Raw genomic sequence first — 24,091 nt, 5'->3', positions numbered from 1 at the left:
AAAGACACCAAACTGTCTTTTCCAAATAAATCTGGAAGACACCAAACTGTTATCAAGAGTTATTTCTGTGTCAATTACATCTCAATAAAACTGGAAAAAGAAAAAAATCATCCTGGGATGATAGGAAAACTAGGAACTAACACTTTCCACACCATACATTTCTGTACTAATTTAAGATTTTTACAATGAACACATATTTATTTTAAAATTTAAAAATGGAAAAATGTCTTGCTTTGAAAGGGATACATTATTGAGACAGAAAAAGAGAATTCAATTAGGCTTACAATGAAATCATTTTGCTACACCATACTAAAAAGTGTTGTAATTCAGGAAAGAAGACAACTTACTGTTCACCTTCAGCAGGAGGAGTCCAGGCTTCTTCAATCAGTCGAAAGACAGAATCGAAATAAGTCAGATAGAACTGCCAGTCATCTGAGCTAAAATCAGATTGAATGGTGCACACAGGATTAAACCCAAGTTGTGACAAATCTGCCTGAGGAACCATGTTATTCAACTTATTTTCTAAGTTATATTTTAGTCTTTACTAGGAGAAGCCCAACCTTCCCTCTGGGTTTCTTCTACAGCCCTAAAAGGGCAACAACTCCAGAGGCATTTTCAAAGTCAAACATTTTCAAGAAACTACTCTTTCCTTCAATAAAATGACCAGGTCTAAAAAACTAATATTCTCAGGACTTCCCTGGTGGCCCAGTGGATGAGACTCCGCACTCCCAATGCAGGGGGCCCGGTTCAATCCCTAGTCGGGAAACTAGATCCCGCATGCATGCCGCAACTAAGAAGTCTACCTGCCACAACAAAGATCCCGCGTGCCGCAAGTAAGACCCAGAGCAGCCAAAATAAATTAAAAAAAAAAACAAAACAGCTCATGCAGCCCTTAATAAAAAACTAATATTCTTAACAGAAAACTCCCCACATTAGTGCTTTCTAGGGGGGCTAAGGGGAGGGTCTCTCTTTTAGACCAATATTGAGTTTGACAAATTAATGACTTTTCAGCATTCATTCTGAATACGTAGCACCCTGGTGGCATAAGTTCCATTACACCTCTTTATTGAAAGATGAAGGCTCGGGCTTCCCTGGTGGCGCAGTGGTTGAGAGTCCGCCTGCCGATGCAGGGGACATGGGTTCGCGCCCTGGTCCGGGAAGATCCCACATGCCGCGGAGCGGCTGGGCCCGTGGGCCATGGCCGCTGAGCCTGCACGTCCGGAGCCTGTGCTCCGCAACGGGAGAGGCCACAACAGTGAGAGGCCCGCGTACCGCAAATAAAAAAAAAAAAAGATGAAGGCTCATTAAAAACTTAAAAAAAAATATCCAGAACACACAACTAAAAGATTTCACTTTATGCCCAGAAATCTCAAAATATATAGACCAAAAAAATCAATGGTGAGACCTGAAAGCCCCACTCCAGTCTCATAGTCCAAAAAGAAGCATCTACTTACTTTTTCAGTAAGAGGCGCCGAGAAAGGGCATTGCACTCTGGCCACCTGCTCAGCTTCTTGTACATAGCCATGCATTTATTTTCCCGACTCTGAATCTCACTTGTTAACTTCTCTACAATTAAAAGTTATAAAAGTTGGTAAGCTGGTTTCATTTCTGCTCAGAAACCAGAACAAAATCCATATACAAGAAGGAAACTGTCACATTTTCTTATTCACTCTCTTAGAAAATGGGACCACTATTAGATACAAACTACTATCTCACTGAAGATTACTTTCCTGAAAGGAAAAATCGTATATTTCTGATACTAAACTTTTTAATCCTTTTCTTCTACAAAATACAAGGATCCAGAATGTCTTGAGTTGAGGATCTAGTGTGTGGGATACACATAAAATCCCAACAACGTCTAAGGACTGGTATATTTAGACCTGATATATTTAGACCATAGACAGACCATCCATACATTTCCAAAACATTGAATAAGCTTGGACTGGAATGAGATGAGAAAGGGGAGATGTTATGAGGAAGATAAAAAAAGAAAAGAGATGAATCAAACTCTTCCAACAGTTGAGAACAAAAAAACTAGGACTATATTTCTGACCAAATTAGATATGCCCTGTCCTTTTAGAATGGTTTAGCAGATTAAGGATGCCAACAATTACATTATGAATTTTCTATAGAGAATCTAAACTGTAACTATCCATACAACTACAACCTAACTGAATAAAAACAAAGTTGACTTGTACCCACCTGCAAGGAGGCTAAAGTTAGAGAGTAACATTAAAAATAAAAACAAAAACAAAACTCTTCCTACATTTTATATAATTAAAGTACTTAACTCAGTTACTATTACAGTTTTGGAATAGCACAAAATCTAGTAAAGGATATACATACTTGTAAAAAACAAAGTCTTTTTAATGGCTGGACCTAATGAGAGTTCTGAGGCTACTCATCTACAGTTAGTTACTCCCAATAACCATAAAGGCACAATTAAAAAACCAGGGTTGTCAAAACGATAACTGCATTCCCACTAATTTCTCCTAAGGAAATCAAAGATGTGTAAATATTTAGGAACCAAAATCTCCTAAGTCTCCAAAAATAAGGGAATAGTTAATGCTATCTATGAAGTTCATACAAATCAGTTTTCCAACAACAAAGGAGGAAGTATTTTCACAACAATGGAAAAGAGCTAACTTCTTTAACATGTAAAGTACTCTTGCAAATCAATAAGCAGATTAACCAAATTTTTAGAAATAGGAAAAGGATAAGAAAAAGCAGCTCAGAGGAAAAAAATATATTAATGGCTTTTAAACAAATGAAGAAATAATTATCCTCCCTCATAACTAAATAAAAACTGTAAGGTATGTTTTACCTATCTCATTGAAAAACATAAAAGGTTTGATATGGGACTTCTCTGGTGGGCCAGTGGCTGACTCCACGCTCCCAATGCAAGGGGCCCGGGTTTGAACCCTGGTCAGGAAACTAGATCCCACGTGACACAACTAAGAGTTCACATGCCACAACTAAAGATCCCGCATGCGGCAAGGAAGATCCAGCATATAGCAGCGAAGACACGGCCTAGCCAAATAAATAAATAAATATTTTTTAAAAAGTTTGATCTAAAATTTTGATAATATAGGTGGGTAAATATGCAAAGAAACAGGCCCTCTTACAATCTAATAGCAAATACAGCTGGTGGAAATGCACACTGTAGCCTCTTAGAGGGCAATTTGGTTTATAGCAAAGATGTTCCTTGCAAATAGCCTAAATACCCTTCAAAGATGAGCTATGTAGTAAACTGTCTACGTTTATACTATGGAACACTGGGCACCATTAAAGAGAGTGAGGTAGTGAGGTATATCTCTAAGACACACTGTTTAGGTAAAAAAAACAATGGGTCTAAGAGTATGGAGAGAAAAGGTCACAAACTCAAATGCCTTCATAGGACAGACACAATAAACATTTAAAAATTTTAAAGAAAAAAAATATTTAATAAGAACATTGTGCAGAGTAAGATTACTCTTAGGGTCAAGGTACAGTATATTCTCAATTGTGGTTTAAAAAAGTGGGGGGCCCCTTTCTGCCTCCGCTGCCACCATGGCGCCCGGTAGAAAGTTTGTGGCAAAGGGGGGCAAAAAAAAAGAAGCAGGTCCTGGGGCCTTCCTGGTGGCGCAGTGGTTGAGAGTCCGCCTGCCGACGCAGGGGACACGGGCTCATGCCCCGGTCCGGGAGGTTCCCACATGCCGCGGAGCGGCTGGGCCCGTGAGCCATGGCCACTGAGCCTGCACGTCTGGAGCCTGTGCTCTGCAACAGGAGAGGCCGCAAAAGTGAGAGGCCCGCGTACCGCAAAAAAATAATAATAAAATTAAATTAAAAAAAAAAAAAAAAAAAGAAGCAGGTCCTGAAGTTTACTCTTGACTGTACCCATCCTGTAGAAGATAGAATCATGGATGCTGCCAATTTTGAGCAGTTTTTTCAGGAGAGAATCAAAGTGAATGGAAAAGCTGAGAATCTTGGTGGAGGTGTTGTAACAAACGAAAGAAGCAAAAGCAAGATTACTGTAACTTCTGAGGTAGCTTTTTCCAAAAGGTATTTGAAATATCTCACCATAAAATATTTGAAGAAGAATAACCTATGTGATCGGTTACGCGTAGTTGCTAACAGCAAAGAAAGTTACGAACTGCATTACTTTCAGACTACTCAAGGTGCAAAAGAGGGGCTTCCCTGGTGGCGCAGTGGTTAAGAATCCGCCTGCCAATGCAGAGGACACGGGTTTGAGCCCTGGTCCGGGAAGATCCCACATGCCACGGAGCAACTAAGCCGTGCACCACAACTACTGAGCCTGCACTCTAGAGCCCGCGAGCAACAACTACTGAAGCCCACGTGCCACAACAACTGAAGCCTGCACGCCTAGAGCCCATGCTCCACAACAAGAGAAGCCACTGCAATGAGAAGTCCACACACTGCAACGAAGAGGAGCCCCTACTCGCTGCAACTAGAGAAAGCCCGCGTGCAGCAATGAGAACCCAAAGCAGCCAAAAATAAATAAATTTCTTTAAAAAAAAAAAAAAAAAGATGAAGAAGAGGAGGAAGATGAGGATTAAAACTCAATTATCTGGGGACCTCCCTGGCGGTCCAGTAGTTAAGACTTCACCTTCCAATGCAGGGGGTGCAGGTTTGATCCCAGGTCAGGGAACTAAGATCCCACATGCATCATGGCCAAAAAACCAAAACATAAAGGAGAAGCAATGTTGTAACAAATTCAATAAAGACTTTTAAAAAAAATGGTCCACATCAAAAAAAAAAACAAAAAAAACCTCAATTATCTGGAATATTTTGTATGAGTTCTTAAGTAAAACTTAGGACCCCAAAAACAAAAAAAAGGGAAGGGGGAGGGGAAAGATACTACTTTAGAAGGATATACAGAACAGGTAACTGGAGAAGGATGTACAGGGCAGAGGGTTGGAGATCTGGGGTAAAATCATACTCCCTGAATTTTCTGAATCCATGAATTATTTTCATTCATTCATTCATTCATTCGGCTATGCCAGGTCTTAGATGCAGCACATGGGATCTTCGTTGCCACGTGTGGGATCTTCCTTGTAGCATGCGGGATCTTTAGCTGCGGCATGTGGGATCTTAATTGTGGCATGTAGGATCTAATTCTCTGACCAGGGATCGAACCCAGGCCCCCTGCATCGTAAACGCGAAGTCTTAACCACTGTACCACCAGGGAAGTCCCCATGAATTATTTTCAACTAAAAATTATTTTAAAAAAATTAATACAGAAAAACCTGAAAGAATCTAAAATGATCGCAAGTGATTTTTTAAAGTCTTTATATCTTTGTTTCTGTATGTGGAAGAAATTTTCCACAATAAAATGTCATGTTTAAATAGGAAAACAAAACAAAAAAAACTTTAAGAAAACTCTAAAAATTACCTCCTAATTTTCCTCTGATGACATCCAAGGCTTCCTGGTACTTTCCCAAACGTTCTAGGATCATATAATAAAGTTCAACCTTACAAAACAAACAAACAAGAAGTGCAATCATTGAAACTTTTCAATAATAAAAAGATAAGTCATTTGTATGTTTTTAAAAAGCTATCTAACAGAAAAGAACACTATATCTTCAAATAAGATGAAATTAACAATGAGAATCAGACCATAGTATCTCTCCTATCTATATCTCAGCAGAGTACTTTCTGGAAACATGCTAGAACCTCACTCATTATACCTAGGCTGGGGAGTTCCAAAGCTTCACATTTACACAAAAGGCAAGAGTGAGGACCCAGTTCTCTAAATGGAATAAAGCAACAGTTCATAATATTGTAACAACATCAAAAACATGCAAATACAAAGTGGGGCTTAAATTACTCACTTCAGCCTCTGCTTCTATCTTGTCCTCTTTTACCATTTTTTCTACCATTCTCTCAGCAAGGGGCAGAAACATCGTTTTTGAGAGGTTTTCATCCTGCGCTGATATAGACTAAAGGAGAAAAGAAAAATGTTTGCACTATTTATATTATTACCATGCAGACCATTATTGTGACTCTGGCACATAATTATCAACCCACTATGTCAAATATCAGACCTAATTTGAACTTGAGAGTGGTTTGCTTTATAGGAGATTTCTTTACTAAAGATTCTAATCGTATGCATTCTTGAAATACATAGTTTCCACAATATGACCTAACTTTTAAATATTAGACCATTCATGCATTTTTTTCTAGAAATATGTTAAGAGGGGATACGTTTATACTATTTAGTATATATAAAGGGTACCAGGTATTTGAAGGGTCAAAAACCTTTGAGATGTCTTCTTGAGACCTTCACATATTAGAAGGAAAATGCCAATTCCTTCTATTTATAGTATGGCTTACTATTAGCTACAGTTACCTTAGCATGGTATTAATCATTTTAACATTGCCAAAGATTCTGCTCAGAGCTCATGTACCCCCTGAAAACAACCTTTCAGGGTAGCTATTATGCTTATTTTATAGTTAAACTAAGGTTAAAAGATTCCCCAACAGCTCAAGAGACATGGTGAAGCCAATGTTTGAAAGCAGACCTGTCTGAACCCACAGCCTCTCTGTTCTTAACCTACATTTTAACTCCAGAGCCTCTCTGTTCTTAACTGCTACATTTTAACTCCTTTCTCCCCATCCTCTCATACACAGTGTCTTATCTTGGTACTTATAGCTGCTCTGGGAGATGAGCATCTCCATTCTGCAAAAGAGCAGACTGAGGCTCAGAAAGCTGAAGTGATGAAACAAGGTCACCCAGTTCAATGATCCGTTCAACAACCAACAATAGTGCCTTAAAGACAAACCTCAAGTTAAAATATCAAACATTTCGAGGCTCATACTTGATCAAGTAACCCAGTAATGGATCTAAGATTCAGAGGAAATACACTCTGTGCTACACACAAATAAACCAATATATCAACTCAAAAAGAATACTAAAACTCTTCAACTCAAAAAAATCAACTGACAATATGTCACATCCCTATTTGACACATGCTGCAACAATACATTACCCAAGATGTTCAGAGGACACATTAAGGACAATTACTATATACAAAAATAAAAACAAATCTCAATCCCATTCTGAATGCCATACTCACTTGCATTATTAAGCTCATCACAGACCAAAAGTAGTAAGGGTTTTTGGGGACAATCTTATATAGAGCCATGCCAGCCTGAAAGACAGAGAGCCATAAATACTTAACTTAGAAAACATCATACAGAGGGTAATTAATGACCTAGACATGTGGCAAGAAGTTTCCTAGGAAAATAGCAACATGTTTACATATGCTGGTTACTGTAAGTGCCTAGTAACTTGATGGGTGTTCTCTACAGCATAACAATAGAGGTAATCCCAATATCAAGAATGATATTTCACCTTTTGAATCAGATTTTCTTAAACTGAAGACCCAGTGTTCCTAGAGAATACTGCAATCCAATATAGTTCTGGTAGACTACCAAGCAAAAACAAAAGTTGGGTTATGAATGTATATCAATAAACTTTACTGAAGCCATTGCACTAATCAGTTATAGTAAAACAAAGAAATCCACACAGTATATTTAAACTTCAAAATCAGACAAAATTACTCTGACATAATTCAAAAAATAATTCTTAGGTTAGGAAAATATTCAGGTTCTTTCAATACACCATTAATTAGAACTGAACCCTCTCATTGTGAAATGTATAATATGCAAATACTTAGAAGTAGGAACATGGCACAAAGGAGCAAAGTAGATCTATTCACGTAAAACTGAGAATCTGTCCATAATTGCCAAGTAGTAATCAATGCTAAGAACTCTGTCAGCTAATTATCACAGTTACTATTTTATTTTTTAATCTTTTGCCTATCTTCAATCCACTTGAAAAAAATACATGGAGCCCCTATTAAGTGGAAGGAAATGTCTATTCCTGCCAAGGATACAAAGATTGAGTCCCGATCCCCAAGGCACTTAAAAGCAAGGGAAAGAGATAAGACAAATATTCAAACGACTAAAATATTCTTGGCAATAAAAACAAACATCCTATACAGGGAATTCCCTGGCGGTCCAGTGGTTAGGACTCGGCACTTCCACCGCCAGGGCCGGATTCGATCCCTGGTCAGGGAACTAATAATATCTCACAAGCAAAGTGGCACAGCCAAAGAAAAAAAAGGAAAACAAAAACACCCTATACAAAAACACCACACTAGGGTGTTTCCAAGGAAGGCAAGGTTAGTATGTTTGTTTATTCCTTTCTTTTTCTTTTTTTAAGGAAAAGTAGGGAAGAGCATTCTCCAAAGTAGCAGTCTTTCAGATGGACCTTGAAGGTGAAACAGAATGTCTATAGGCAAAGATGGGGGGTAAGAATACATATACAAATTAAGAGCAGGAGAAGGGAAAAGGGCTAAAAGGTAGACAGAGGTACCTTTGTTATAAGGCATTCCAAAAGGAGTCTATACAGAGTAAGCGAGTGATATGTATAAATCTATACTCTTCTAGGAAGAGTATTTTAGCAGTACTGTGAAGAAAGAAAATAGGGAAAAATAAGAGGTGAGGCAATAAAGAACTAAACCAGGATGAGGTAGATCAAATAGAAAAAGAGACCTCAGGGAATTCCCTGGCAGTCCAGTGATTAGGACTCCGAGCTCCCACTGATGAGGGCATCGGTTTGATCCCTGATCCAGGAACTAAGATCCAGAAAGCCCCGTGGCCAAAAAAAAAAAGAGACAGAAAGAGAGAGAGAGACCTCAAAGACACTATGGAGGTAGAATCAAGATGATCTGGAGACAAAATGGACATAGAAGATGAGAAGGAGAGTCTAGAATGGCTTGAGGTCCCTGCTCTTAACACCAAACTGGAGAAATGAAATGGAAAGTGTTAGAAAACCAATTTTATTTGATAACTTGGGGAAAGAAAACATTTTTATAATGACACACAGAAATAAAAAGGAATAGAATATTAAATTAACATGAACTTTTAACATAAAAGAGAAATTTCATGCCCACACCCTACTATCTTATAGGTGATAGCATTCTGCTGCTACAGAAAACTTTTGACCAGAGAGAAATTTGAAAAACATGGCTGCAAACTGGTGACTCAGAGAATAGGAATGTCACTTACAGAAAAAGGAAAGTCTAGTCACCATATGAATGACTAGCAACTCTTTATTCAAGGTGGTTTTAAATTTACCTGCCAGAGATGATCTGTGCGGCAGAAGTCCTTAAATCTTGTGATTCCCTGGCTTCCCTCCCTCCTACCTCCACCAGTTTATGCAAATCACTCATTTATTTAACAAACATTTATCATGAAGTGAGGATTCAGCAGTGAACAAAACAAAAGCCCTTATGAAACATAACATGTAATTTATAAAATACCTATTACCCCAGACTGACATTCCCCTTTCAAAATAAGCATACATATAAGCTAAGAACTGTAACTACCTTAAGCAGCAACAAAGGCAGAATAAAAATCAGACGTTCCATTCTAAGACATTTAACACTAGAGGACTCCATTCTTCCAACATATTAGACTAAAATAATGCAAAAGCAGGCTATGGTTAAAACATATTAAGAAACCATAACTACTAAGCCACATCAAAGCTATGTCTCCAAAAAGCAAGATGCAAAATTGTATATATCTCTGGCAACATGTAAAGTTAAACCATACAAAAATATAATCTGTTCAAGTGGTAGATTATTTTTTTCCCTTTTTCAAAATTTACCTTAATATTGCTATTGCATGAACTTGTACTTTTTGTTATTTTATAAATGTGTGTATAATACATATTTCAAAAATATATTTCGTGGGATCATAAAATTAACACATGCTAAAAAAAAAAAAAAAAGAAAGAACAGAAATTAAGATGGAAAGTATCCACAGCCCTATATCCTGGCAACATTTCGGTACATATACTTAATAAGGAAGGGTGGAGGGGAAGGGCGTGAGAGAAGGCCATTTTACAACCTGCTCTTCTCACTTAACATATATTGGGAATATCTTTCTATGTCAACAAATAAAGACACACAGTACCATTTGGGGGGGGCGGGGTGTTGCATTATTTTCTACCACATAGGTGAACTATAATTTCTTTCACTCTGTCTGTATTAATGTACATTTAATATACTTTACTTAAAACATATTCCTAGGGGCTTCCCTGGTGGCTCAGTGGTTAAGAATCCGCCTGCCAATGCAGGGGACATGGGTTTGAGCCCTGGTCCAGGAAGATCCCACATGCCACGGAGCAACTAAGCCTGTGCGCCACAACTACTGAAGCCTGCGTGCCTAGAGCCCATGCTCCGCAACAAGAGAAGGCACCTCAGTGAGAAGCCCGTGCACCGCAATGGAGACCCAACGCAGCTAAAAATAAATAAAATAAATTAAAAAAAAAAAAAAGAACATATTCCTAGAAGTAAAAATAGGATACTAAGGATTTATATGTATATATGGTTAGTGCTGCCAATTTAAAAAATATATACCCATTTTACAATAAAAGAAAAATTATAATCTGTGAATATTTTTCCTGAGAACATATCAATACTCCAATGATAAATAAAATAATGATAAAATTTCTTCAAAGAATTATATTTGGGCCAAAAAATCTCTTCCAATTTAAAAACTTACATAAGCAAATACAAAAACTGATTTGAAAGAGAAAGGGTTTATCTTAATATAGTATCTTCCACCCTCCCTGGTCTACCTATCTATTGTTATAGTTTGATATTTCAAGTAAACAAGACAAAATAAAAATCCAAGTAGGAAATCTCTGCCTTCCAAACACATTACACCCCCAAACAAAGCATTTCTTTAAAAATTCTAGCTTGACATCATAACCCTTTATGAGCTTAAGAGTGCAAATTTCATTTCTCTGGGATGCCAGCTTTACGCACCTATTAGTCCAAATGTATCCAAATAAGGCTCCTTCACATGTGTACAAGGAACACCTAAAACGTGCTAACTGGCAGATAAGCTGCATCCAGAAAAAAAAAACAAAAAAACAAGCATCCCAAGCAATAGGGGTTTTCCCGCCATGGATTTAAAAATCTTAGCAGGCTATATAAACAGTTAAATTTACAAAATAGATGTAAACTTTTACAGTTAATCTTTCTATAGTCTGTTCATTTTTTGCTCTAGGATTTCTGCCCATTTTCTGAAAATATAACAGCAATCTGATGCAGTGAGACAATCTGAAGCCAACTTACCAGAACCAAACAAAACATACCATCAGGCCACAAAGGAACAATCACATTTCCCAAAGAAAACATTTAAAGAACCTGAATAATTGTTCATCTTTAAAACACACACAAAAAATAACTGGCTGATCTCCACACACAAATACATAGATTCACTTCTACACATATATGCAAACACACACATGCAGACACACATACCACTGCAGTTAAACCACATTAATAGAAAATCCTGCAGCCCAGGAGGTTTGGGCATCAAGTTACCTGTTGCATTTTCTTATATTCGCCCACTCTGGCATAGGCCATGAAGAGGTGAGAGTGATATTCCTCACTATTGGGAACTTTCTTCACAGCTGCCTCATAAAGTTTTGTGACTAACTCCGCTAAAACAAAGAGAAAGAGAATTTTCTTTAATTACTGAAGTATAACAAATCTTAACAGCATTTAATTTTTTTCCTATTTGGAGGAAATAGATGTCTCCTATCATTAAGGAAGGAGAAAGTATTTGCTTTGCCTCATCTGCTCATTACTCTTACCTTGCTTAGGTGTTTTCCGATGAAGCATGGAATAGGTCAGGCCTCCCCATGACGTTTACAATGTACAAGACCCTCCAGGATCTATCTAGCCTTTCTATCTTCTTCCAAACTCTTCCCTCCTGCACTTTATGCTCTAGCTACATCAAACCACTTGTAGTTCCACTAGATTCCCTGTGCTGTATCAGACCTGCATGACTTTAACACTGTTCCCTCTGCTCGGATTCCCTTTTCCTCTCTTTTCTACTGAGTGAACATCATCCAAGACCCAGTTCAAATGTAATCCTTCCCTGAACACGATCTCTGCTCCTCCATCCCAGTTTGTACACTGCTTCCTTCTGCCATCTTTAAATCTTTTAAATAACGCTCTTATACAATTTATTAATATATAATGCAACATACTATCTATTGATCTATGTTTCCTCATAGACTATGAGTAACATGAAAGCAAAGAATACCTTTCATCTTTGACTCTGATACAATATTTGTCATAGAAAAACATTCAACCAATACTTGTAGGACAGATAATTTTTTTTTTGAAATGCTGGGAGAGAATCCATATCCCTAAATCAACATAATCCCTAAATAATCAGATATAATACCTCAACTCTTAAGTTTTATCTTCCATAAGAATGAAACACAAAATTGAACTATAAAATAATTTTCTGCCTGCTAGGTTGGCAAAAAATTTATTTTATTTTTTTCAGTTTTACTGAGAAACAATTGACAAAAGCTGTATATTTTTAGGAGTACAACATGATGGCTTGATGGCAAAATTTTTTAAGTCTAAGAATACCAATGACGGGACTTCCCTGGCGGCGCAGTTGTTAAGACTCCAAGCTCCCAATGCAGGGGGCCCAGGTTCAATCCCCAGTCAGGGAACTAGATCGCACAGGCATGCTGCAACTAAGAGCTCACATACCACAACTAAGGATCCCACGTGCCGCAACTAAGGAGCCAGTGAGCTGCAACTATGGAGCCCGCCTGCTGCAACTAAGATCCAGAGCAAATAAATAAATAAATAAATATCACATTAATTTAAAAAAAAAAAGAATACCAATGACAAGCATGTGGAACTCTGATACACTGCTAGTGGGAAGGTAAATTTAGAAGATAAGTTGACACCATGTTTATCTTTAAGCTGAACCTACCCTATGACCTAGCACCTCCACTATAGATTCTAGTGTAGTCAACCAGTGAAGTATACTGTGGCAGTAAACATGAATTAACTACAACCACTTGGAAATTAGATGAAAAGTGCATGTCACAGAAAACGTACAGCATGAATCCATTTATGTTAAGTCCAAAATAAGTGAAACTAATAATGTATTACTTAGAAAAACAAATGTGATAAAGATTTAAAGACAAGCAAGAGAATAAAAAATATTCAAGATAGCAAATCCCTCTTAGGAAGTTAAAGGGGAAATGAGATTGATGAAGGACACACAGGAAGTCTTCTTAGTACAGACATACCTCATTTTATTGTACTTCCCTTTACTGTGCTTTGCAGATATTGTGTTTTACAGATTGAAGGTTTGTGGCTACCTAGCAACTAAGCAAGTCATTAGAACCATTTTTCCAACAGCATTTGCTCACTTTGTGTCTCTGTGTTACATTTTGGTAATTCTCACGATATTTCAAACTTTTTCATTATTATTGTATTTGTTATGGTGATCTATGACCAGTGATCTTTGAAGTTACTACTGTAATTGCTTGGGGGCACCACAAATCACAACCATATAAGACCCTGAACTTAATCAACAAATATGTGTGTGTCCTGACTGCTCCACTATCTGGCCGTTCCCATCTATCTCCCTCTCCTCAGGCCTCCCTATTTTTTGAGACACAACACTAAAATTAGGCCAATTAATAACCCTACAATGGCCTCAAGTGAAAGGAAGAGTGCCACATGTCTGGCACTTTAAATCAAAAGCTAGAAATGATTAAGTGTAGTGAGGAAGGCATGTCGAAAGCCAAGACAGGCTGAAAGCTAGGCCTCTTGTGCCAGTTATCCAAGTTGTAAATTCAAAGGAAAAGTTCTTGAAGGAAATTAAAAGTACTACTCCAGGGAATTCCCTAGAGGTCCAGTGGTTAGGACTCCAACCTTCCACTGCAGGGAACACAGGTTCAACATCTGTTCAGGGAACCAGATCTCACAAGCCATGAGGCACGGCCAAAAAAAAAAAAGTACTACTCCAGTGAACACATAAATGATAAAAAAGTGAAACGGAGAAAGTTTTAGTGGTCTGGATAGAAGATCAAACTAGCCACAATATTCCCTTAAGCCAAAGCCTGACCCAGAGCAAGACCCTGACTCTCTTTAATTCTATGAAGGCTGAGAGAACCGGGAAACCAAAAAATTCATATGACTCACTTTACTGCAATATTTGCTTTAATGTGAAACCAAACCCACGATACCTCCAAGCTATGCCTGTACTGATAATGCTCTATTTCTTAAATTGGGTGGTAGGTTTATGAATGTTCATTTATTCCACATCAAATGTTCTAGTGCTACATAAAACATATTCTTCTATAATATGTATTACTAAAGATATGTATTTCATAATAAAATATTTAAGAAATCAACAATGAAAAACTTTATTTATAGATGAAACTAAGCAGACTACCTAGGATATGCTTAGAAATAATCTGGCAGGCAGAGGGGTATACATAAAATTGATCATGTCTCAATAACTGCTGAAGGTGAGAAATGGACACAAAGGGATTTATTATGCTATTCTCTGTTTCTATGTTTGAAGTTTTCCATATTAAAAAGTGGAAAAAAAAGCAACTCTTTCATTTAGCAAATCAAAATGTCATAAATGAAATTCAAGTCCTCATTCCAATCCAAGGATCCTAATACATGTAAAATATCCACTCTGCCTACAGCCTTTGCAAGCCATGGTTAATGCATTTTTTACCTGTTGCTATCCATCAAATCATGAGTGATAAGTAAATCGGACAAACAGAGAACTCAGAAATACCCAACAAATTAAGCACAGTTTTAAAGACAATGAAAAGAAAGAAACATACGTCGATGCATCTCCCGGTAAAGAATGGTCAGTGCCTGCAGCGAGTTGTCGTCTGTGGGTTCAAGGGCTGCCACCTCCTGCGCCAAGGTGAAGGCTTCCTCTTGCTTTCCAGTTCTCTGTAAACCAATTGCTTTTAAAACCTGATAGAAAGAAAAGACAAATCAGTTTTAAAAGGACAGAAAAGGAAATATGAACCAAAGAAAGACAATTTGAAATCACAAAATAAGTTATAAGGTATGCCTAGGTTGTGAATCAACTATTTTACTAAAAATATCAGCAAATAAAGATTATTGCCAGGGCTTCCCTGGTGGCTCAGTGGTTAAGAGTCTGCCTGCCAATGCAGGGGACACAGGTTTGAGCGCTGGTCCGGGCGGATGCCACATGCCACGGAACAACTAAGCTCATGCACCACAACTACTAAGCCTGCGCTCTAGAGCCCGCGAGCCTAACTACTGAAGCCAGCGCCTAGAGCCCGTGCTCCGCAACAAGAGACACCACCGCAATGAGAAACTTGAGCACCACAACAAAGAGTGGCCCCCACTCGCCACAACTAAAGAAAGCCCATGCAGCAACGAGGACCCAACACAACCAAAAATAAATAAATAAATAAAAATAAAGTTCCCTTAAAAAAAAAAAAAAGATTATTTCCTATTTCAGTCATATTAAGAATGCACAAAACAAAAAGAATGCACAACATTGCTTAAAAGGACTTTGTGGGGTGGGGGGGGGAAGGACTTTGTGAAAATAAAATAATTAAATTAGATAAGTCATGTCCAAAAAAACAAGCAGCTAGCTTTTAATTAAATACTCTTTATGGCATTTCATTTAAGTGATCAGGCAAATAAATGGCCTAAAAAATACTCTGAAAAACACAGTCACTAAAGAGATTAAACACCTCTTCCCTTTAAAGATTACAGTACATAACCCACCAAATATAAGTAACTCAAGGGCAAATGAACTTACCTTAGCACAATGAAGATCCTTATGCTTTTTCAACAATTTATCTGCTTGCTGAATTGCCATTTTATTATTACCATTATCAAGATAATCTATGAAAACAGAAATTATGAGTTATTATATTCCTTCAAAAACAAATATGAAAAATGCATAGGCTAGTATCAGCTGTTTCAGAAAGTATCCTAACTCGGTATTAAAAACACCTTGGAGCTGATTTTAACTCTAAATGGCTAGGATGGTCCAGAACACAATCTTAAATTTCTATAGTCATCTCTCATCCAAGAGCAATGTAATCCAGTTATACTAATCCTTAATGAAGATTCAAGACCAAATATATTTAGATGATAGATGACACTAATATTTTTACCTATGGGAAACAAATGGGTTTACTTGCACAAAAATTAAAATATCTAAAAAAAAAAAACCTTTATTACATTCAAGCTTCAAATCTACCAAATGGACCATGTTCCCTCAATAAAATGTTCAGTGAATCTTACTATGCCACAGAGTTAAGAATAATTCTTCGAAGAAAAAAATAAGAACAGTGAGTGGGGGAGTAAATCCAGCAGTATCAGGAGTAGACAAGGATGCAGGGAAAGCAGCACTTTCATACGCTCTGGTTGAAATAGAAACTAGCACTGACTTTGAAGAAACAGTGACTTCTAGGTTCCCTAAGCTATGCGTCCATTCCAAAATTCAAGGCATATGGAGACCTGCTATAAAATTGTGTTAAGGAAGAAAAGCAATCAATTATTATTCAAAAATCTAACAAAAGCAAAGATTAATTTTCAGATGAGAGGATCTGAAAGAAAATGATTAGTGTTTTAGATGGGAAACGGTGGTAGCTGTCAATTCTATATATAGAAAGATGACTAAACACAGGCCAGTCCACAACCTACTACTACTACCAAGTCCCTCTTTGCTCATCAAGGTCCCAAATCAGCATAGGGACAGACAAAACATAAACAACTCAAATTAATCTGTGGACCAAATGCTGGTGAGGACATGGAGCAAAAGCAGCTCTCATTCACTGTTAGTGGGAATGTAAAATGGCACAGCCACCTTGGAAGACTGTTTGGCAGTTTCTTAAAAAATTAAACATACTCTAACCATATAATCCAGCTCCTTGTTATCTACCCAAATGAGCTGAAAACTTACTTTCACACAAAAATCTGCACGCAAATGTTTATAGCAGCTTTATACAAAATTGCCAAAACCTGGAAGGAACCAAGATGTTCTTCAACAGGCAAATGGATAAACAAACCGTGGTATATCCATCCATACAATGATAAATTATTCAGTGATAAAAAGAAATGAGCCCATGCGCCACAACTACTGAGCCTGTGCTCTAGAGCCTGTGAGCCACAACTACTGAGCCCACGTGCCACAACTACTGAATCCCACGGGCCTAGAGCCTGTGCTCCACAACAAGAGAAGCCGCCACAATGAGAAGCCTGCACACCACAACAAAGAGTAGCCCCCACTCGCCACAACTAGAGAAAGCCTGCATGCAGCAACAAAGACCCAACACAGCCAAAAATAAATAAATAAATTTATTTTTAAAAAAAAGAAAAGAAATGAGCTAGCAAGCCACAAAAAAATATAGGGGACTCTTAAATACATATTGCTAAGTGAAAGAAGCCAACATGACAAAGCTACATACTATACGATTCCAAGTGTATGACATTCTGGAAAAAGCAAAATTATAGGCAGAGTAGAACAATCAGTGGTTGCCAGGAGCTGGGGGAGGGATGAATAGGTGGAGAACGGGATTTTTCAGGGCAGTGAAACTATTCTGTATGATACTGTAATGAAGGATACATGTCGTCATACCTTTGCAAAATGCATAGAATGTGCAACACACAGAATGAACCCTAATGTAAACTAGTAAACTATGGACTTTAGTTAGCAATAACATATCGTATTGGCTCAGCAACTGTAGCAAATGCACCACACTAATGCAAGTGTTAATAACATGGGAAACTGGGGGAGAAGAGAGGTGTGTGGGGGTGAATAGGAAGGAACTCTGTACTCTCCACTCCTTTTCTGTAAACTTAACCTAAAACTGCTCTAAAAAATGAAGTCAATTAATTAAAAATATATATCTAATAAAAGCAAAGATTCATTTCTAGAAAAGGAACGTGAGAGTGTTATAAATGGGAAATAGGGTGGTAGATGTAGATTTGAAATACAGAAAGATGACTGAACTCAAGCTAGTTCACAATCTACTACTACTATTGGTCCCTCTTTGCTCATCAAGGTCCCAAGTCAGCAACAGGGACAGAGGAGGCACAGACAACTCAAGATCATCTATGGCCCTGGTGGCCCAGGGCCAAATAACAGAAATACACTATCATTTTACCTAACGGTTTCAATTTTTCTCCTATGAATACTTTATCACAACCTTTAACAGACAGCTACGTGAACACATGAGTTTCATCTCTTTAGTTTTTCTTCAATGCACCTAATGTTGATGAGCACCAATAATGCTAGGTAAAAAGATTAAGAAGCCTTACTCTGGAGGGAATCACAATCTAGAAAAGATCAAAGACTTAACACTCAGGTAGAGAGATTAGAGAATCACAGAAATCACAATCTTGGCCTGAATACCCAAATATCTAATACCAGTTTTCTTAAGTCCTCATCTCAGCCGATAGACCACCATTTGTTCTTACAGAATATCTGACAGAGACATTTCAGCTCAATAAATGATACCTTCTCTTCCTAATAACTTGGTGCTGATCTCATGCTGAGTGAGTTCTAAGTCACGTCTGACTCAGTCTTCTTGCAAGACTCCAGGTTCACAAAACATATCTTGAAGTCTTCTCAAAGAGCAGGTATCTTTGATGAAACCCCAGCTCTGAGGGTCTGCCCATAGATGGACCAGGCCAGAGGTTAGGACTACAAGGATATTGAACTTTTCCCTCTGTTGTTGACAAGGCCCTGATATATAAATACACTGCACCCACGCCCTCTTCTGTGGGCATGGTTTCCACAGACTGCTGAAGGGGTAGAATTGGATGAGCCTGTCTAGATCATGCAACTGAAGTCTAATGGAGTGGACATTTGACCCAAACTGGGTAAATCAAGTTTCTTCCTGGTAATTTGTAATTACAACACTGAAATCTGGAATCAGAAAGCTATGGACAGACTTCCCTGATAGCACAGTGGATAAGGCTCCACGCTCCCAATGCAGGGGGCCCGGGTTCGATTCCTGGTCAGGGAACTACATCCCACATGCATGCTGCAACTAGGAGTTCGCATGCCACAACTAAGAAGCCCACATGCCACAACTAAGGAGCTGGCAAGCCGCAACTAAGGATCCCACGTGCTACAACTAAGGAGCCCACCTGCCACAACTAAGACCCAATGCAACCAAATAAATAAATAAATATTAAAAAAAGAAAAGAAAAGAAAGCTATGGAGAACCCCATTTGGAAGGCAATAAATATTTCCAGTTTGAGATTACTAGTGGCAGCTCCAGAATCTCCATTTGGAAGGAGCCTTGGCAGATGCAAGTTAGTTAATGGGGAGTGAAAAAAAGGAGTTATCTCTTGACTCTTCATTCATATAACATTTATAAAAGAACAAAGAACGTCAATTATCTTTATCAAAAAATTGGGGGAGGGGCAGTGCTGATTAAGCTTGTGGGGGGAGGCTAATGACCTCTCCTTACTCTATTCTCAGCTTGGTGTGGCCACAAAGCCAACATGTTGGGCCCCAGGTAAACTGATGAGTAAGCAGAAAAAACCAGTTTGAAGAACCTAGCAGAGAAAAGAAGAGCCACAAACAGATAAGAGCAGAGATGAGCACCTGAGAAAGAAGCTTCAGATCCTGACAGCTTTCCAGTTTCCATCAGGCTCTAGAACACTGCATTCCTGCCCTAAGCTCCCACAAGGGTTTATAAACAACCTCCCTCTACTTGAGCTTGTGTCAAAGGGTTTCTGTTCCTTGCACCCAGAAGAGTTTTAATTTTAACTAAGACACCCCACCACATTTAGACTGCTGTCAAGGTCCCCCTTCCTGGACACCTAGGTGATTGCTGATTAATTGGTTGCTGAGGCTTTTGGGAAAGTTTACTTCCATTTTACATTGCTGACTTTGTAATATAAATTATGTAGTCAGGGCTTCCCTGATGGCGCAGTGGTTAAGAATCTGCCTGCCCATGCAGGGGACACGGGTTCGAGCCGGGTCTGGGAAGATCCCACATGCCGTGGAGCAACTAAGCCTGTGCACCACAACTACTGAGACTGCGCTCTAGAGCCCACAAGCCACAACTTTTGAAGCCCGCACGCCTAGAGCCCGTGCTCCGCAACAGGAGAAGCCACCGCAATGAGAAGCCCACACACCACAACGAAGAGTAGCCCCCACTCTCAGCAACCGGAGAAAACCCAAGTGCAGCAAAAGACCCAATGTCGCCAAAAAATTAAATAAATGAATAAGTAAATTTATTTTAAAAATAAATAAAATAAATTATGTAGCCCTTGGAGAAAACAGGCCAATAAAAATGATACCCTAAGTCTGTTTTTTAGCCTTTTTAAAACTCACTCAAGGGTAACTGTGGCTTGACCATGAGGACTGGTATTGTTCCCTTAATATGAGGAGTAAGCCAAGTCAGCCGTCCACAAATCAGGCATAGGAAATAATAAGATGATGATGTATCAGTTAAAGCAGTGTTTTTCAAAGCATGGTTATCACTCCAACTAAAATGTTTTTAAGTGGTCCTTGCAGGCAGCACTAGATAACACGGATAGTGAGAAAACTGACCTTTTGTAATATTTCCCTTATATTAAGGAGATAGTCTCAGTTTGGTATCAGCCTGTCATTTCTTTAACACTTGCTGATGCCTTTTTTTTTAATGGAAAAGGAACAGGTCTGATTTAGAGTTTCTCAACTATCAGAAACTAGTTAAGACCTTAATAACATTGTTTTGTTTTCACTGTGTGTACTTAATTTTATGGTTTTGTTTTCTCAGGGCAAGTGACAGGTATTCCACTGATGGTAATGATACATATTATTTCTATTTTTAATTTTAAAAATTTATTTATTTTTGGCCACGCAGAATGTGGAATCTTAGTTCCCTGACCACGGACTGAACCCACGCCCCCTGCAATGGAAGCGAGAGTCCTAACCACTGGACAGCCAGGGAATCCCTCCCACTGTCTCTAAAACAAACTTCAAAATCCTTAAAATGGCTTACAAAGTTGAGTCCCTCTACCTCTGTAGCCTCATCTCACCCTTCTCTACATTCCAACCACACAAGTCTTTTCTTAGGTCATCAAGTACATACTCTCTCTATCTTTCTTACACACTCTGTCCATCACTCCTTTCCATCTGATCACCTGACTAACCTCTGCTCTTTTTTCTTTTCCAAAGTAAAATGTCACTTCCACAGAGAACCTTTTCTTGAAATGTTCCCAACAGTCGAGATGCCATAGTGTGTGCTCTCACGGTAACCGGTACTTTTCCTTCAAAGTCCTTAACACAAATGTAATGATTATGTATACTATTGTTTAAAAAACCTCTTGAGACTACAAGCTCCCTGAAAGCAGAAATCATGTCTGTGCTGTCTGGTACTCTCTCATTCCCTGAATCTACATTGTGCCTAGCACATATTAGGCTCTCAATAAATAAGCTGAATGAAGAAAGGAATACATAAATGAACAAACTGTATAGGAAAAAAAGTCTTCTAGAAATTGAGTAGTCTATCAGGGGAGTGAGAGATATATACATACAAAGTGACCACAACAGGATGTTCAAAGAACCAATTATTAGTGATGGCTTCCTGCTATTAAGTTAGATTTTTTAGTCTTTTCAATTAATTTCTTAGGGGACTCCCCTGGTGATGCAGTGGTTAAAAAATCCGCCTGCCAATTCAGGGGACATGGGTTCAATACCTGGTCCAGGAAGATCCCACGTGCTGCGGAGCAACTAAGTCCATATGCCACAACTACTGAGCCTGCGCTCTAGAGCCTGCGAGCCACAACTACTGAGCCCGAGTGCTGCAACTACTGAAGCCCGCATGCCTAGAGCCCGTGCTCCACAACAAGAGAAGCCACCGCAATAAGAAGCCCGCGCACCACAACAAAGAGTAGCCCCCACCTGCCACGACTAGAGGAAGCCGGTGTGCAGCAACGAAGACCCAACACAGCCAAAAATAAATTAATTAATTAATTAAGGAAAAAAACCCAGACATTTAAGAGTGAAGACAGAGGGAACACAAATTTATTGGGGGTCTACTCAAAACCCAGCAAGGTACCGTTAGCAACTCCATATTACAGAAGAGGCTCAGGGAGGTAGGTTAATTGACAAAATCATAGCAGAGAGTGAAACCCAGCTCAGTCTGGCTCTGAAGGTCTGCACCCTTCATTGCCTCAATTTCTCTAGACAGAACTCTTAGAGCAAGAAACTATATAAGTACAGATAGCTCATTGATCCTAAGGAGACAAAGAACAAATTTGAAATTTATTTTTCTTTTCTTTACTACCTTGCCACAATCCAATCCCTTCAGTGAACACACAAAAAACATACCCCAAATGGCCAACTGGTTTCTCCTAATTCTCAAGAAGATACTAAGTGCAGTATTTTTAATTAAAGTATTAATCAGATGCTCTGACAGAAGCAAGAGCATGAACAAAAGAATGAAAAGGAAGTATGCACCTTTAAAACCCGATTTACACCCACCATCAGGCGTGCACTGGGGTAGTTCCAGCACTGACTGCCTCAACACCACCAGGCTAAGCCTGCTGCATTTGGTCTTGGTAAATCATCCCAAACCAAATGTGTTCCCTGGCCATCTGCCCTGCTGAGAAGGCTGTGCGCCAGTCATCACTGTTTATTAGGGGGAAAGAACATGGACAAGAATATTCTGCCCTCAAGGAAATGTTTCAAACACTCGGTTTACATCTGAGCAATTTTTTAGTAAGAGCTGGACTTAGGTGCCAGAAAGGCAACAAGAAGCCCACGCACCGCAACGAAGAGTGGCCCCACCCCCCCACCCCCCGGCTCAGAGCAGCTAGAGAAAAGCCCGCGCGCAACAACGAAGACCCAACACGGCCAAAAATAAATAAATAATTTTTTTAAATAATAAATAAATTTATATAAAAAAGAACGTTATCTGAATGAAACCATACAGTATCTGATCTTTAAAAAAAGTTATGTCTTAAATAATAAAAATAATACATGTCATAGTAAAAAAAAAAATCCAATAGTTCATACAAGTATAACATGAAAAGAATTATCAGTCTCTTATCTTGCCCTATGCTCACACTACCCTCTACTCTATGCATTCTTCCAGGAATGTTCTGTGCATTAACATCTGTCTTTTTAAGTTTAAAATGTTTTTAGAATTTAAAAGTCTAAGAGCTTTTTAAACGGTCATAATTTCAGAACAGGAGAAAACAGGTTGTGCCAAGTGACTTTTCTACAGAAAGGCAAGATAATCTTCACTCACCAAGATGCCCTGTCCCGGCCGGGCAAAGGACAAGACTCACTGAGCTAACACGGCCTAACAGAAGGCTCAGAATACATACAACATCTGACTGAAGACCTGGGAAGTTCTAATAACGAACTATAACAGAATAATTACCTGGAGTCTGGCCACACATGGGAAGGGAAATGTCCTAACACACCAAAGAAGTGACTATCATTCAGGAAACACAGCTGGGAAATATGTTACACCTGATTCAGGCTAGAGCAAGACTGCAAGTCAGGAACCATCAAGGACCTACTGTATAGCACAGCAAACTCTACTCAATATCCTGTGATAATTTATATGAAAAAAGAATCTAAAAAAGAGTGAGTATATGTATATGTGTAACTGAATCTCTTTGTTGTACACCTGAAACTAACACAACGTTGTAAATCAACGATACTCCAATAAAATTTAAAAAATAAGTATTAAAAAAAAAAAGACTGCAAGTCAGTAACACAGATTAGAACAAAGGATCTTGTGCCATAAAAGTAAATGTGTGTGTGCGTGTATTCTAAAGACTATGGAACTTCGAAACCTCTATTTTTATTTTGCAATTCCTGCATCCTATAAAAAAATTTTAATAAATGAATTTTTTATACTTTTTTATACACAAATTCTTATTTATCTATCTATTTATTTATTTATGGCTGTGCTGGGGCTGTGCGCAGGCTTTCTCTAGTTGCGGTGAGTGGAGGCTACTCTTCGTTGCGGTGCGCGGGCTTCTCATTGCGGTGGCTTCTCTTGCTGCGGAGCACGGGCTCTAGGTGCGCAGGCTTTAGTAGTTGTGGCTTGCAGGTTCAGTAGTTGTGGCTCGCGGGCTCTACAGTGCAGGCTCAGTAGTTGTGGCGCATGGGCTTAGCTGCTCTGTAGCATGTGGGATCTTCCCAGACCAGGGATTGAACCCGTGTCCCCTGCATTGGCAGGCGGATTCTTAACCACTGCGCTACCAGGGAA

At 38.7% G+C, this 24,091-nt stretch overlaps 1 protein-coding gene across 3 annotated transcripts in view; it reads right to left on the bottom strand.

Moving 5' to 3' along the window:
• The window catches only part of NAA25 (N-alpha-acetyltransferase 25, NatB auxiliary subunit), a 76,062-nt gene that overhangs the window by 48,726 nt on the left and 3,245 nt on the right, over positions 1–24,091 (bottom strand). Inside the window, exons 2-9 of one of the 3 annotated variants that reach the window (XM_022550661.2) lie at positions 15,670–15,755; positions 14,708–14,846; positions 11,406–11,524; positions 7,077–7,151; positions 5,832–5,939; positions 5,393–5,471; positions 1,455–1,566; positions 348–437 (exon numbers count right to left, since the gene is read on the bottom strand). In XM_022550661.2, the coding sequence (XP_022406369.1) occupies positions 348–437; positions 1,455–1,566; positions 5,393–5,471; positions 5,832–5,939; positions 7,077–7,151; positions 11,406–11,524; positions 14,708–14,846; positions 15,670–15,755 (808 nt within the window). Of the gene's footprint in view, positions 1–347; positions 438–1,454; positions 1,567–5,392; positions 5,472–5,831; positions 5,940–7,076; positions 7,152–7,354; positions 7,433–11,405; positions 11,525–14,707; positions 14,847–15,669; positions 15,756–24,091 lie in introns of those variants that run through there. The other 2 variants (XM_089894542.1, XM_089894543.1) reach the window with 2 other exon arrangements.

This window comes from Delphinapterus leucas, chromosome 14 (assembly GCF_059928025.1).
Source record: "Delphinapterus leucas isolate spDelLeu-1000000601 "Yukka" chromosome 14, BTC_Dleu_Yukka2, whole genome shotgun sequence".
NCBI lineage: Eukaryota > Metazoa > Chordata > Mammalia > Artiodactyla > Monodontidae > Delphinapterus > Delphinapterus leucas.
Note: the sequence above shows the minus strand (reverse complement) of the source record. Positions and strands in the feature narration are given on the sequence as shown.